The following is a 15,322-nucleotide window of genomic DNA, read 5'->3' as shown; positions in this document are numbered from 1 at the left end:
CTCTGACTCGGATCCAAAATATAAAAAAATAAAAAGAAAACTTTCCTCTTTGCTGCCATTGCTTAGCTGTTGTTATTGCGAAATAATGGCGGAATTTCTGGGTAAACTGCAATTAGAATCGTGCGATGCACCAACTGCCGCGTCCTGAATAACCGTGATCAAAATGCACTTAAAATACTTTTCGTTTGACTTTACTCCACCCCTTTTTGTCCTTTTGCAGCTCCTCTTGCTGCGCGACTCAACCGCTTTCAGTGCCCTGATTGTCTAGATTGCGAGTGCGGCCGGGAAAATTCTGTTTGTCTGTGAACATTCTTAGCATCGAGGAAAATATAGCCTAAGTCATGGGCGTAGTAAGGTACAATTATAGGGTATTCGGCTTAGGTTGAGGGGAGGCAAAAGATCTTTTAAAAAACGAATTCGCAATGTGATTTTATTCTTGTTAATATTGGTAATAAAATTAAAAACATATTTTCCCATACGAAAACTCACTGCCTGCACCCACGAAGTAATTTGTGGCTACGCTACTGGCCAGAATGGGTGAAAGCATGTGAAAGTTGGTCAATCTCATGAATATGCATGCGAAAGTTGTGAGTGGCCGGTACTCTCTCAGTCGCTTTCCTCTCCCTTCACTTACCGAGTGTCCAATATCGCCCATGGGTCCGGGTTTTCCGGGCGGTCCAATTGGTCCAGTGGCTCCCGTTCCGCCGCGCCGACCCCGCATGCCCTTCTCGCCTTTCTCGCCCTTCTCGCCCTTGGTCCCATTGGCACTGGCGAGGCCCTCAAGTCCGCCGGGCTGTCCGGCCTGTCCGGGCAATCCCGGCAGTCCGGGTGTTCCCGGTTCGCCGGGCTCACCCTTTGCGCCGCTGGGCCCGTGTGCACCTTTGTGACCCTGTTTTTCGGTGGAAAGATTTCGATGAGAAAGGAGCGCAAGTTGTGTGAAATGATTTACGGTCTTAAATATGTAGGCATACATGTGCCCAGGGGGGGAATAAAGGAACACAGGCAAATACATACGCACATATACGAGTGTGTGTGTGTGTGGGAGCCTAGAAGCGGCAACAGCAGTTCTCTCGCCTAATTTGGCCGTAAAACTCAATTTCAAACGTTTTGTCGACGGCAGAAAAAAAAATTCAATTCAAACTCATTTTGAAATCAAATCAATTCCGAAATCCCACACTCACACACACGAGCAGAGAAATTTATGCAATGCCTGGTGACAAGCCCGAAAACACAAAACCATATTCCCTTTTTCGGGGCAGGGAGGTCTTTTTGTGGAAATTTGCTTCCTTCCTTCGACTCAATTCATCCCCAGCGTCGTCTTCCACATCATCAGCGCCTTAAATGGTTCGCCATAAATTCGCACGCCTGCAGTTGGTTTGGGGAAAATTGGTGGAGCTGGCTGATCCGGCTGCTACTTTCCTCGGTTTTCCCCAGTTTGTTCCGATGGCGAACCTTGCTCCACATCGCCAACTTAATACCAACTAATGAATAATTAATAAGGCAACGCACACACACACACACACGACTGCTCTGCTCGGCGGCTGTCTTTTAAGATCCCTGTTTTTTAGGCTTAATGAAACGTACCTAATTGTGCGTGTATTCATACGTTTAAAATGCTAATTTCCATATTAGTTTTCTCCCCCGAAAATTGTGATGCAATAACGCCGTCTCCCTGACAAATTGGGCGTGAATTTATCATAAAATCCGAATCGATTTTTTGTACTTTATTGTATTTTCAACAAGTGTGTGTGAGCTGTTTGCATAATTTCTTTTTATTTCACGCACGATTAATTCCGGGTGTGGCCACCGAAGGGAATAACTACTTAAAAGCGACCTTGTTACGCCAGATTCCTTTGCCACAAGCCGCATAAATATTACTTATGTATATATATCAAAGGTCGTGGGCCCAATTTGGATGCTGTTTTTGGAAGAGTAATCTGCGACACCCGGAAGGTAACCGAGCTAAAAGCTAAAGGCGGGAAAAAAAAACCGACAAACAAACAGACTAACAACAAGCACATTATGCGAGTCCTGGTCGGAGATTTAAGTTTTGAGGTTGCAGGACATAAAGGAAATATCCTGCCAATGGGAGCCGCACAGTCCGAGGGTGCAAAGCCACCCCAACTAATCTGCTAAATGGCATACAGGGTAATGGCTGGGAAGTAAGCGTCGTCTAAGCAGGATGAGCTTCCCAAATGGCCAAAACTTATTATGAAAGTAATGCCAAAACGAGAAGTGAAAAGAAACTGAAACGAAACCAAATAGTTCATGAGGGGTATGTGCGTCGTCCCCTTAAAGCTTCTGATCATATCATATCCACTGAAAATCAAATGAGCTATAAATGCACACAAATTGGCCCCCATCATTGGACAGAAAAATCAGAAGACACATCCACATCGTCCCAACTGACGCATTTTTTGGCCAACTGCTGATAGAAATTTATGTCCCAAATTGTGTATTTCCTGCACAAATGACTGCGATGCCATAAATATGAAATTCGAGATAAAGGATGGTTAAAATGGTAGGAGCTCGACTGAAAGACTTATTACTATCTATCAAATTGGGTACAATTTAGCTTGAACTCAAGTAGTAATTTGGTAGATTAGATTAGTAGTTTATCCTTTCACGGGGTTAATCGCTTGGCACTTATTTGCCAGCTATGTCATTTTAAGGAGCAGTCAAATATAAAAATGTGCCGTAAACGAGCAAAAATTCCGTAAAGTATCTCATATTAACTTACCGAAGTCATAACACTTTAACTATTTTTTAATTTAATAGACAATTGAAAAGTGTATGACTTAAGAACGATTTTATAGAGCTTTATAATTTATTAACACCTAAAATACATTCCGGTCTTATGTCGGTTATGCAACCCTCTGACCTTCTGCACCAAAATACGATTATTTCCTGGCCCAATAGAAAATTATCTTCGCAGTCCTGTTTTGTTCATTTGGCCCGAAAAGCAACAAAGTCCTTGGCCCGATTGCCCTTTTAAGAATCCTCAAAATCAATTGAGTAGTCAATAGGGCAGAAGTTATTATTATTATATATTTGAAACAACAATCGTGTGGGCGGTCGCCTCCCCAGAAACATTTTATAATGCAAACACTCACGCACACACATCAACGGGACACGGGAAAATGGGGAAGGTCAGGAGAATTGGGAGAAAACCCGGCCATTTATTAGACCATGCCCTCTGACTTACCGGATCGCCACGCTCTCCTTTCTGGCCGGCATCACCTTTCTCGCCGGGCACACCTTTGGCTCCTGGCTGCGTCGTGCCCCGGAATGCGCCCATCGAGTTGACCATTAGGGATTCCTGTGTGCGGGTATGTGTGTAGGCATAGTAATTTGTTAAATATTTGCTTGTTGTACAATTTATTTTCGATACATGTATTTTCGGGACCCCCCCATTTTTCTGATCGTTTTTCTTCACAGCGGGCGTCCCCTTTTTGACGAGGGACACCACCAGGACTCCATATGCAGCAAAACACACGGCGGTGTATCAACGGCAGAAATTTGATTAATGATCCTGTTTTTTTTTTTTTAATTCGTGGAAGGGCCTCCTTTTGGAGGGGTACCGCCTCTCAGATTTTGGGGCGGGGCTAATGATGCCAAGTGGTTCTAGTCCATTAAAGGCGGTGGCCATAGCTTAACCCCCGACAAACCTTTTTTTTTGCGATTTTTAGTTGTGTTTTATTAACGAGTAAGTTAGGTGGTGATGGTAGGTGGAACATAAGATGAAATTGTTAAAATGTTTATACCTTGAAGGTCCTGGTTGGATTCCAATTTATCTGTTATTTATGTGTTGATTGTTACAAGAATACATAGTTTTTGGATACGAATGTACGTTTAACAATAATATAGAGCAATGGGCGTGAAATTAAAGCGTATTAGTAAATGATTTCACTGGTATAAAATCAGGAAACGTTTCAAAATTGCAACTTTTACGGCGAAACTCATATTTACAAGTGTACATGGGCATGGGTAATTGAATTTCTGAATAAAACATTTGAAGAAGTGAATGTCGTGTCGGCAATCAAAAGCCGTTCTAATAAACATAAAAGCATTTCCCTCCTAAGAAATCTAAATGTGGCAATAGAAGGAATCTGGTTTTAATAGCGCTCAACTAATTTGGTACCCTATATAGGGGTAGAAACTTATTTAAACTTCTTTAAAAATATACCATTAATATCCTGTGTGAGACCCTTACCCCTTTCTTTCGATTTCTATTTTATTATTATATGCTTGAATTCAAGCCCATTTGTTCAACTGCCGGTGGCTTCCTAGTCGTATATCCTGGCACCGCCCAATCCACAGGATAACGCCGAGGGTACGAGACTTTCTCTGGAAAGCTTTTAAAAAGGCTCCGACTCTGGGGTGATGATAATGATGATAAACCCTACGACATTAAACAATGGGCGGGCCGACAGGCGAGTGGCTGTCTGATTTTTACTGCCGCCTCGTCGACCACAAGTAGCTTGACACTTTCATAAACGTAACAGTGCGATAATGATTACGGCCCGCCCACCCACAGGCACCCACCCCTATTCACACCCACCCACACCCACGCACAGTTAGATGGAAAAGCGGGCAACATACGGCGTTGAAATGCGGTGATAAAGACGAGCGGCAAAAAGAAAAGTTTCACTCTTGCATGAAAGGGTTCAAAGTGGCAACGGTGCGGATGCCGGGAGTGATGTGATGTGTTTGCGTTTGTGTGGGTGACTCCGGCTCCTACTCCCTATTGCCCCCTAGCCGTATCTGTTTGTTGTATCTGTATCTGTGTGCGTGCCACCGCATTTAACCGCGTGAACTGCGCGCCATGCGCTGATAACGGTAATTGCCACCAGCTGGAACACCGCCATCGACATTGGCATGTGGCATGCGGCACCTCAAATCCTGCCTCCTGAAAACTGAGCCCATGACTGCCACCTAAGGGCAGTACGTCAGTAAGGGCCACAGTTGCACGGAAAGTAATTCTATTATTATAAAGAATGTATTTCAAAGAAAGCTTGTTCTTAGTTTAAGAAAAATAAATCTAATAGAGCATTTCAATCAGTGTTTTATTTTGGTTTACCTTTCTTTCTTTCGCTTGGTGTTTAGAAATACACCTGATCCCCACTTGAAATCTTCCAAACCTATCATAAACTATTTTCAAAAAAAAACCTAATTTTTCCCAGTGCACACTCCACTTGACTTCGGTGTCGACACGACGACTCCACTTCAATTTGGGTTAGGTCCTGGCTTGGCTCGCGTGCTCAAGACGCTTACGTTTCGGCCCTTTCGCCAGGAGATGTTTTCGTGGTACCTCTGCGGTTTTAAGATTATTAGCAGAGATAGGCCATTTGTGGCATTCGCGACAACGACAATGGTGGCCACCGAACGTGCCCGCTTATGGCAGACTCTGACTCCCGGTTGCCGCTTCCCAGTTGAAATCGGAATAAGGATCCGAATCTGGAGCTGGCGTGACGCCACGAGCCAACAGGGTGGCAATTTTTCACAGTTACTGCGCGAGCCAGGAAGGAAATTAGTTTAGGCAAATTGTGCGGCTTGTAAAACACGACGGACGTTTACCTTGGCCAGTCGCAATTCATAAAGATGTGCGTGATTGAAATAACAGACAGAAAGGGAGCGGCAGGACGAAACGATGGAAGGATACGCGACCAGACACCGAGCAACTGCATTAGCCAGCCGACCCCTCTGTGTTTGCCCAGTGTAAAAGGTGCAATTTTGATCGAAAGCCAAATTGAAACGAAGCTAGGAAAGTTATGGAAAATATAATCTTCGATTAGCCGAAGACTGAATACCCTCGTCCTCTATATAATAATACAAATAATAAATAAACATAACATAATATTTAATGACAATTCGATTTACATATATGCACCATACATAGGGGACGAAGGCATAAGATAGAGAAATACATTTACTTTTATACTTAGATCTTTGGATTATCCAAAGAAATTTTTGAGTGTTTCAGGAGATTATCTATAATCTTTGGATTTCTTGCAGTACAAATTAATTTTTAATAAATAAGTATAAATAAAAAGTTTGTTTATGTCATCAATTAATTTTAAAGTCAGGTTTAAAGTTAAACACTCGGACTTAAGGGAAGGACTACGTGAAACACTCAATGCAATTCAAATTTTTGTACTATTATTTTCGTATGCCCGTTAGGGCATGATTAAACATTTAAACTGGTAAATATATTCAAATACATTTTCTTTCTTTTTCTTGATATTTCCAAAGAATACTTACATCGTAATTCTCGGGCAAACCAGGCGGGCCCGGTGGTCCCGGCGGACCCATGACTCCGGGCAGGCCGTCGACGCCTGGCTCGCCCTTCAGCCCCTGGGCACCTTCGGACCCCCGGGCGCCTCTGGCTCCAGGCACTCCGGTGGCTCCCTGGATAAATGGAAGCGGAAGCGAGACATCCAGAAGCAGGACAAGAAGTGTATTGGCGGGGATGGAGCGGTAAGAAAGGGAAGAAACGTCGCCGGCAGCGACAGAGAAATAAATCACATTAGTGGGCGTGCATATAACGTGTCCTGCGTCCTTAGAGCTACAAATCTACGTCTACAGGGCAAGTTCTACATCGTCTACGGACTGCGACTTCAAGGAGCTGTTTTCGGAGCTATAGCATTTGGGGCTGCCTAACTGGCTGCGGTCGATTTACATAATCGTTGCGTTTTAGTCCAAGCTCATTAATCTACGCGACCAGGCCCGTCCATGTGGCATGTGGTTCGGTTTTTTGGGGCCTTTGGGATTGGATTAAGTTTGGTTTGAGGGGGGTACATGGATGGGTACACACAAAAAATGTGTCTCCCGATGTTCTTAATCTTATGCAAAATGGTCACGCTGTGAGCCATTTGCGTGCCATGTTCTGCTTCTTGTTCTTGTTCCTATGTTGGCCTGTGTAGCTGTTGCTTATCGTCGTCCTTTAAATTAATTGCTATTAGTTAAGGGATTAGCAGTGGGGCAACAAAGTTGTCGCAGGAATTTCCGGTATGCGCGCCAGCTTGCCATATTTTACCGTGCCCGGCCAAAAGCCTTTTTGAGTGGGTTGGGCTTAAGGATTTTGGGGTGGCATTTTGGGTGGGTCAGTGGATTTTTCGGTGCGAGTAAAAAGGGGGGTTCGGGGTTCGAGCTGGCATATTTAGCTTCTGGCAATGGACCGCAGAATGCTGAGCATACCGCTTTCCTTTTGATGTATTGCATCGCATTGAAGAGGCTGCGTTCCACAGGTTGCTAAAGTGCCCCAGATAATGCCGGATTGAATGGAGACGGAGATGGGCTTTAGAAGTGAATGTCTTTGGCCTGCTTTCGCTTTTTGAATAATTCCGACCGAAGTAATGGACATGCATTCAAAGTTATTCTATATTTTCGGTTAGCTGCTCAAAGTTTTTTTTTGGCCCTGTTGCGTGATAAGCAACAACTTAAGTGAGTTGGAGAGGAGAGCTTGTTACATTGTGGACTTTGCCTTTGACCCGCACTCACACACACACACACACAGGCGCACTCGCATGAAGTAAATGGCAAGTTCAGCACACACATACAGGGAGACATGGAGACATGTCCTTTGTGTATCCACTGTGAACTCCTATGGTTGCCAAAGACGTTCCCAGTTGATGAGATAATATAACGAGTAGCACCCGGAGAGTGGATAAGTGTTTAAGCGTGAGCTGGCGCATAAAGAAATTTTTCGTTACGATTCGGTCCCATTTTCTCCTTTTTCTCATCTTCCACGCGACTCTAAGTGTTCGTATGTGTGTGTGTGTGTGCACGTTAACGTTTTTTCCATTTCCGATTACACGCACAGCCATACGCAAACTCTCGCTCTCTCTCACACACACACACACACACACACACATGGTGCACAGTGCGAATTATGATGTTTGACATAGGAAAACATGCAGCCCCTTCTGAAATTGCCCTCCCTCCTTTTGCCAATTCCCCAGTCCATCCTGCTTCAATCCACTCACTCTTGGAGATTAGACGATGTGTGTAATGAAATTGAAAATGTGTTAGATTCATGTCAAATATTGCCTTTTTGCCAACCCGTTGTAACTCGAAATTGCCATACACACAGATAAGCCCAACGAACGGAAGAAAAACATGAAAGAAGTTTAGCTCAAATACCTTCCAGCTCGATTATATACATAGTTCGCTTGAGCAACGACTTATCTACAGACCTTCACTAAGACATCCAATAAAATGTTGATGATAGGAACTAATCCCTAGTCTTGCTATAAACAGGTATCGTACGACAACTATTATTTGGTCATCTTAAAATATGCCATTCTTCTTGCATTGTATGTATCTATGTATCTAACTTTATTATATTAGTATATATGACATATTACTCCCTCCATCTATCAGTACTCAGAAATATGAACTATGTAGAACTTCCTGTGTAATATACACATCTTGCCCTACTTTAATATCCTTCGTTAAAGTAAGAAAATGGATAGAGAAAATCCTGCGAAATGACATGGACTGGTACTTACGGTGTGTCCAGAGGTACCTGGCTTTCCATCCTTGCCCGGCGTGCCCGGTGCTCCTCGCAACGATTCCCGCAACGACTCATTGTCCTTGATGGCCTCTAGGATATCAGACGCATTACATATACACTCGCCAGTGTATTTCTGCGAAGGGAAATGGAATACAAAACTTAGCACCTGGCTGTGGATCGGATCACATTACCGCGGCACATCGTTATGACAGGCAGGCAATTTCGTGTTGCCCACCACAACGGCACAAAGAAAAAAATTACACAACTCTAGTTTCCTTTATTAAAAACAAGAAGTGGATGTGAACGTATGTGTTTAAAAATTTTTAAATATTTTTGCAGTTTATTTTGAAATCGTAAGTGGTATGTTTTCTGATATCTTTGAAGTTGAAATTGTAACTTTTTTCTGAGCAGATGCCAGCGGCAAATAAGTCTCTATTTGCAATACTCACAGCCCCCGCACTCGTCGTCTCCACAAAGGGCGGATAGGGGGCCGTTTCGCCTTTGGGTCCGGGCGGACCCGGCGGTCCCGGTGGACCGCGAATGCTGTCGCCCTTGGGCCCCCGCTCTCCCTTCTCGCCCTTGATGCCGCGATACGCTGCCGAAACGGTTGTGGAAATGGGATGGAAAGAAAAACAAGTGATGAAAACCATTGCATTAGCATTGGACACATGTACAGTGGGACACATTAGCCGGAGTGGAATGGATTCCGGCGGGGATGCACTTACGTCTCTCGTGCGTATACTGCGTCTGTCCCGGGGGCTGCATTCCACTAGCGTCGAAGATGTCTGTCGCCTGCGGAGGGCGAGAGGAGAAAATTCATTAGGACTAGAGTGCAAACCGTTGTCAATTTTCATCGATTTTCCCGACATTAACTTATAACTGAAAGTAAATATTTAATTATGCAAAGCGCATCCACACTGCTGACCAATATAACCATTTATACAGCACTTCAAGAGCACTGTCAATAGCAGTAGCGCCATAATGGCAGCGCAAACCCATTTGCCCTTATTTAATGCACCGCCAATTAATTTACTTAATTTTATACACTTTTACCAATAGCACTGCCGACTAACCTCATCGCCTGTATCCCAAAAATCATCACTTAAAATATTCGCTTCCGTTGAATCCTCGAAAAGAATATTCTTGGGGCCAAAAATATGAAAAAGTGGAAAGGGAAACAGATAAACTAATAAGGGAATCAAGGGTTTAAAGAAATAAAATTTTGGAAATCAACATACCTCTCCAGATCCTTCATAAAGTATAGAACCCTCATCCTTAAAAAAAATAAATAAAATATAATGCCAAACTTTAGGACACAACAAATGAAATAATTTCTAGGTATTGTTACAAAAGAAAATTAAAACAAAATATAATGAATAAATAACCAATAAGTTTGAATTCATGTATTGAATTAAATGTGGTAAGTAACTTATATGTGTAAAAGGGATTTGCGAATATTTCATAGAACTGGCTTAGACATTTTTGTGCTAAATTGAATTTCAAATTTGCAGCTGGTAACCAACACAATTAGCCGCATTGAGCTCTTTAATTCACAAATATAACTTTACAGCACGTGGATTAAAAATACATCATCACATACATAAGTGTATCCTATTACATGTTATTTGCAGCATTAGTTGGTAGTCTCAATAAATGAACGCAAATCCCAATGCAAATATTCCCTCACTTATGCGAACATAATGCAATTTTAATGTAATTTATCAGTAAGATGATTTGCCCGGCTATTCATTAATTAATTTAAATGCCAACCAATGCATTCTGTTGGTCTGGTTTAGTGGTGACCTCCATGATGATGACTTACCGCCGTGGTGGGAGCCATCGTTGCCTTTGGGGGCATGCATGTGACATTTATGGCATCGATATTACCATAGACATTGATTTTTTCTAAATAGCCCTGGGTTAAATAGTAACGTTCGTGTTAGGAATAATCGCATATTTTATGCACATACATATATGAACACTGCTAGTGGAATAATTTTCGAAACGCTTTTCATCGAACCAAACGCGCAATAAGTGCCCACAAACCAATACATAATAAATCAATCAATTTGTATATATACATATGCCCGTACATCTGCAAAGTATTTCCAGTACCAGAGCCCCATTTGTAATTGCCGCAAATCGAAATGTATTATTGATGTTAATGTGCAACAGTGACTGCCGGCCGGCCGGATAACTAATGTGTGCCGTGGTTTCGGATTTAGAATTACAATTAAGCATGCATATTTCACATTAGCCATTAGAAAGGCGGCCCAGGATAAATAACCACTTGCGAGCAGTCAGTCGAAGTGCTGGCCGCAGTAACTAACTACCAAATGCGGAGTATGGAATACGGAATGGGCCTATGAAGACAATGGACCACAAACAATATGCTGCCGGGTCCTGAGACCAGAGTCCTGAATCCTGAGTCCTTAGTCCTGAGTCCTTAGTCCCTGGACCTCGCTGCTGCTGCTGCATACACTCACCTCCCCAGATAGAGACACACAAATGCTCAATGCACATTTGCCCATAAACTCAAGCACTGCAAATAAAAACGGCAGCAAACATTCTGGCCCAGGACACCAGTTTCAGGAGCAGAAACAGGCGCAGCAGGACTCAGGACCAGAAACGGGTATCCCAGGACTTAGCCACCGTAATGGCTGCTACTGCTGCTTCGTCCTGTGAATGATAGTAATGGCCGTGCAGCTTTTATCCTGCCGCTCAGTTAAAAAAGTTTTGTCTGAGACGCTAACTCGTTGAGTTTCGGGTTAAAAGCGTCCTGGCACGGCTCACAATGGCTTAATATGCGCCGAGTCTGCGGCTGACTCACAATCTGGCTTTTGGATCTCGGGTTTATGGGGGAAGAAAACAAGTAGTTCCTTGGGATGGGATTCCTCGTTCTTATATTATAGAATTTGTTTTGAAATAGGTATTTATACATAGTATTATGTATAATTTTGATTTTATAAAACTCATAAAACTTTTTTTTTTTTGGAAAAATCGAAACAATCAAGTATGGTGATCTGTTTTTGAGAGTCTCTGCTCGTAATACTCCAAATTCTCAAGTATAAACGACACCAAACTTTGGTCAATGACAAAGAGATGTTTTCATGGAGGATATTCCAGGGAACCGAGGGTAGTCAGGGAGGGGGTGTGTGTGTGTGTGCTGTAACACACACATGGCCCATCAATAGACATTCAACTGAGCATTGTTCGCCATGTAGCTTGTTGCTGTTGTGCCATTGAGTGCGGATATTAAAGTTTTCGCTTTGTTTCTGGCTTGGCTTTGTTTTAGTTCAAGAAAACTATGCGCTAAACAAATGGCAAGCCGGCGAAAATCACTGGCTGGAGAGTCGGAGCATGAAAGCAATGTCCGTGCTTGTGTCCGGGATCCGTGTCCGTCCGTATTTTCTGTCCGTCCGCCGATCTGTCCGTGTGGCCCAGTTTCCACAGGAGCACGTGCTTTTCAGCTGAATGTGTGTGTGTGTGTGCAACAAAATTAGCAGCAAGGAAATTCACTTGAAACGGAAATTAAGCCGCAGGAAGTGGCATTTTTTGGGCATGAGTCGACGTCGCCATTTTGGATGTTTTTTGCTCCCGCTGGCTTGACTCTCATTATTACCTGCATTTTTGGGGCTAAGTAAATTGACAGCTCTACCATTGTGCAGTGGCCAAACAAAGGATACGAGATGTGCTTTCTGTATCACATTTCTGGGTTTGTAAAGTTTCCTAATTTAAAGACCAACACACTTTTGGTTAGAATAATAATTACTGTGGCCATATTAAAACGTGTACATTTGCTTAGCCAAGTTTAATCTTTAACAGTCCGACTTATCCCTCGTTTCGATGCGGATCTGGCAAAGAAAAACTATCTGTGGGCATCACAAAAAGTCTTAACCTCGACGGCTCCGAGAACCCTTTTCGACCGCTCCTTGAGTACGACAGAAAATTCAGGGCGATGAACTGATAAGCGGACATCAAAGCAATATTGTGCACGGCAACAAGCAGCTGCAAAGGCGACTGGCCAACGAAAAAGCGTAGGTAAATAGGTGTACGGAGAAAAAAATATATATAAGTTATATACCCAAATGGAAATGTGTCAATGCGGCTGGTCAAAAAGAACCGCAATTAAGCAAAGTTGAATGGAATAATAATGAAGAATACAATAAAGGCAAAATTAAAATAAAATTAAATTAGAAATAAAATAGTTATCTTTAAGAATTATATAACAACGAGTTCAATTTAAATTTCACATAAATTATGGTACTTCTTAAAACTTGGACACAAAGCTGACCAGCGGCTATGGAATAAAAGTGCTCAAATTCAGCTAGGATCCCTTGTATAGATTAAGTTCATTATTTTTTTCCAGTGTAGGCAGGAATGGTGAAGCCGCACGACAACAGGCGTTCTGACAGAGGGTCAAGCGCAGACAAAGGCCGTTTTAAATAACAAAAAGCTGGCCGCAGGCAAAAGAAACATTTTCGGTGTCCTGGACATCCTGGTAGAATGTGATTTTAAGGTGGGCATTTAGTTTAAATAGTGTCAGGCGGAGAGCAACGGTGGTTGAGCGGAACGAGGAGGTGGCAGGACAAATGGCTGACTTTCGCAGGACGTCTCGGCAGGTCGGTCAAGTGGCGCAGAGTGCTCCGAGTGTGCCGTGAGCAATTAACTGGGCTGAAAGTGCATGTGCACATATGCGCTGCTTGTGCATTTGTTGTTTGCTCTGTGCCGCACATAATTAAGGCCAGAAATGAACTGAAATGCGAAAGAAGCGGGGCAAGGACACAACAGGCCAGCAAAAAGTGAGTGGGAGTAGCGGAGGCGGAAAGTGTGGTAATATTTGCGCAGCAGCGAGGCATCCATTGCCTAGCAATGAGTCCTTTTTGCTATTTTTTTCTCTCTCTCTCTTTTGCTCCTGACAAGGGTTCGTTCTGCGTATTGAAAATAAAGCAAATAATACGCAAATCGTTGACCCTTTTCCATTTGCCATTACCACGAAAAACCAGAAAGGTAGACCGGCCTCCTCAAAAATGCGAGACACGTTTCAGTTGCGAGCTGCAGGACAAGGAAAAGGACTCCGCAAATCCAACTCTGCGGCTATCTGGCAATTTGTCAAAAATGTGTCAATAATGGACATCGATTGGGGCTCTTAAAAATTAACCGAAAATGGATTCACATTCGACTCGAAATCCATAGGCAGGCAGTAAACCTCCAATTGTATGAATAGGAAACTTGTGAAATGACTTTCTTCGATTGATATTTATTGGAACTATAGTATATAGATATTGACACTTGTGTATTGCTTTACTATATTGCTTTACCTTATTGTATGGCTTATATGACTTTTTCTTATCCATTATTTGGTATTTTAATAAATTTAAATCTCTCCTTCACCTTATAAAAGTGTGTCAAACTTTTAAAGAAGGTCGTAACTCAGCACACTCTGACCTTAATTATGCGTTATAAAACTTAAAGCCTAGTTTAAACAATGCTCCCAATGCCATTGAAAATCTTGTACTGCCGTCACTCAGCTCCCAACATTTCGCTTGTTGTAAGAGTTAAATTCTTAATTAAGCACAAATATTAAATAAGTGAAATTTACGGCATGCAGCGGCATCAAAACAAAGGAAAGCTTTAGGCATTAAGATTACCATAAACTTGTTTCCGCTGACGCTGCTCCTGTACTCTATAGTTGTGAAACTTAAAGTAAGGTATATGAACTATTCAAAACTCAGATTATTTTCTTACTTAATTAAATTAAATTAGAATGAAAGATATTCCATTCAACTCCAAATATATGATTATAGCAGTTGCTGAATCAGGTGACTTAATCATATAGTTTGTATTTGAAGCATTGAAATTCCCATACAGTTACCAAGGGTATTAAAAAGTCCAACTGTATTCTGAACAATTTGAATTTTTCGCAGTTCGCTTTACCTCTTATATAATGACAATGGCAGCCACTGCCACGACAAGAGCGGAAACGGATGTATATATTTTCGTTGGAGGCACCTAATTCACCCGCTTGTCTTGGTATTTGTATCTGTGGATCTGTGTGTGTGTGCATTTGTTGGCGGTTCTGGATCCTGCGGATTCTGCACTCGCACCCAACGAAGTTAATAGATAATTAACCATGCAAATTGCCGCGCAACAGTTTACAGATACGGTTCTCATCCTCATCCATGGTGGTTGCCATCGGCATCCCCATCACCGTCGTCATCGTAATTTTCATTATCATTTTCATCCTCATCAGCTTCCATCTTCCAGATTCAGTTTCATTCTCACCTTGATTCTCGCTGTGTCACCGGCTACATGCGTAAGCACTACCTGACTACCTGACTGTGCCAGGTGTCTCTGCTCGCTCAAGTACAAAAGAATTAACTCTAATTACTTTGTAATGTTGATTAAGCCTGTTAGAGCGCATTAAATATGTAAGCGACGTTTTGACATTTTCAGCATATTTGCCCGTGGCTTTTAAGTGGCAAAAACTATATGAGTTATGCGTATTTGCCACTTGACTCACCGTCGACCTAACGCAATTTCAACTGGAATGTGCCATCAATTATCTAACCGCAGTAATGTGCAAACAATTCGATTTCAATTCGTTTTCAAGGCATTTTCAAGAGGCGCACACAAAATGGTAATGCCAATAGCCGAATAACAAAAATGCTAAATTCAAATTCAACTTTATGGCCAACGACGACAGGCGGCCGACAGCCGACAACAAACAAATGCCAATCCTGAACTCGGAACTCCAAACTGGGAGCTCGCAGAACTCGGTTCTCGACCTGGCCCAGGTACCCGGGT

The 15,322-nt window shown here is 42.6% G+C and overlaps 1 protein-coding gene across 11 annotated transcripts in view; it reads right to left on the bottom strand.

Moving 5' to 3' along the window:
* The window catches only part of LOC6611087 (collagen alpha-1(XV) chain), a 54,104-nt gene that overhangs the window by 8,953 nt on the left and 29,829 nt on the right, over window positions 1–15,322 (bottom strand). For 7 of the 11 annotated variants that reach the window (XM_032717745.1, XM_032717734.1, XM_032717739.1 and 4 more), the window contains exons 5-13: window positions 10,338–10,430; window positions 9,754–9,789; window positions 9,589–9,657; window positions 9,241–9,307; window positions 8,965–9,110; window positions 8,511–8,648; window positions 6,262–6,408; window positions 3,206–3,319; window positions 635–889 (exon numbers count right to left, since the gene is read on the bottom strand). In XM_032717745.1, the coding sequence (XP_032573636.1) occupies window positions 635–889; window positions 3,206–3,319; window positions 6,262–6,408; window positions 8,511–8,648; window positions 8,965–9,110; window positions 9,241–9,307; window positions 9,589–9,657; window positions 9,754–9,789; window positions 10,338–10,430 (1,065 nt within the window). The remainder of the gene's footprint in view (window positions 1–634; window positions 890–3,205; window positions 3,320–6,261; window positions 6,409–8,510; window positions 8,649–8,964; window positions 9,111–9,240; window positions 9,308–9,588; window positions 9,658–9,753; window positions 9,790–10,337; window positions 10,431–15,322) is intronic. The other 4 variants (XM_032717741.1, XM_032717742.1, XM_032717743.1 and 1 more) reach the window with 2 other exon arrangements.

The sequence above is a fragment of the Drosophila sechellia genome, chromosome 3L (assembly GCF_004382195.2).
Source record: "Drosophila sechellia strain sech25 chromosome 3L, ASM438219v1, whole genome shotgun sequence".
In the NCBI taxonomy this organism is placed as follows: Eukaryota; Metazoa; Arthropoda; class Insecta; order Diptera; family Drosophilidae; genus Drosophila; species Drosophila sechellia.
Note: the sequence above shows the minus strand (reverse complement) of the source record. Positions and strands in the feature narration are given on the sequence as shown.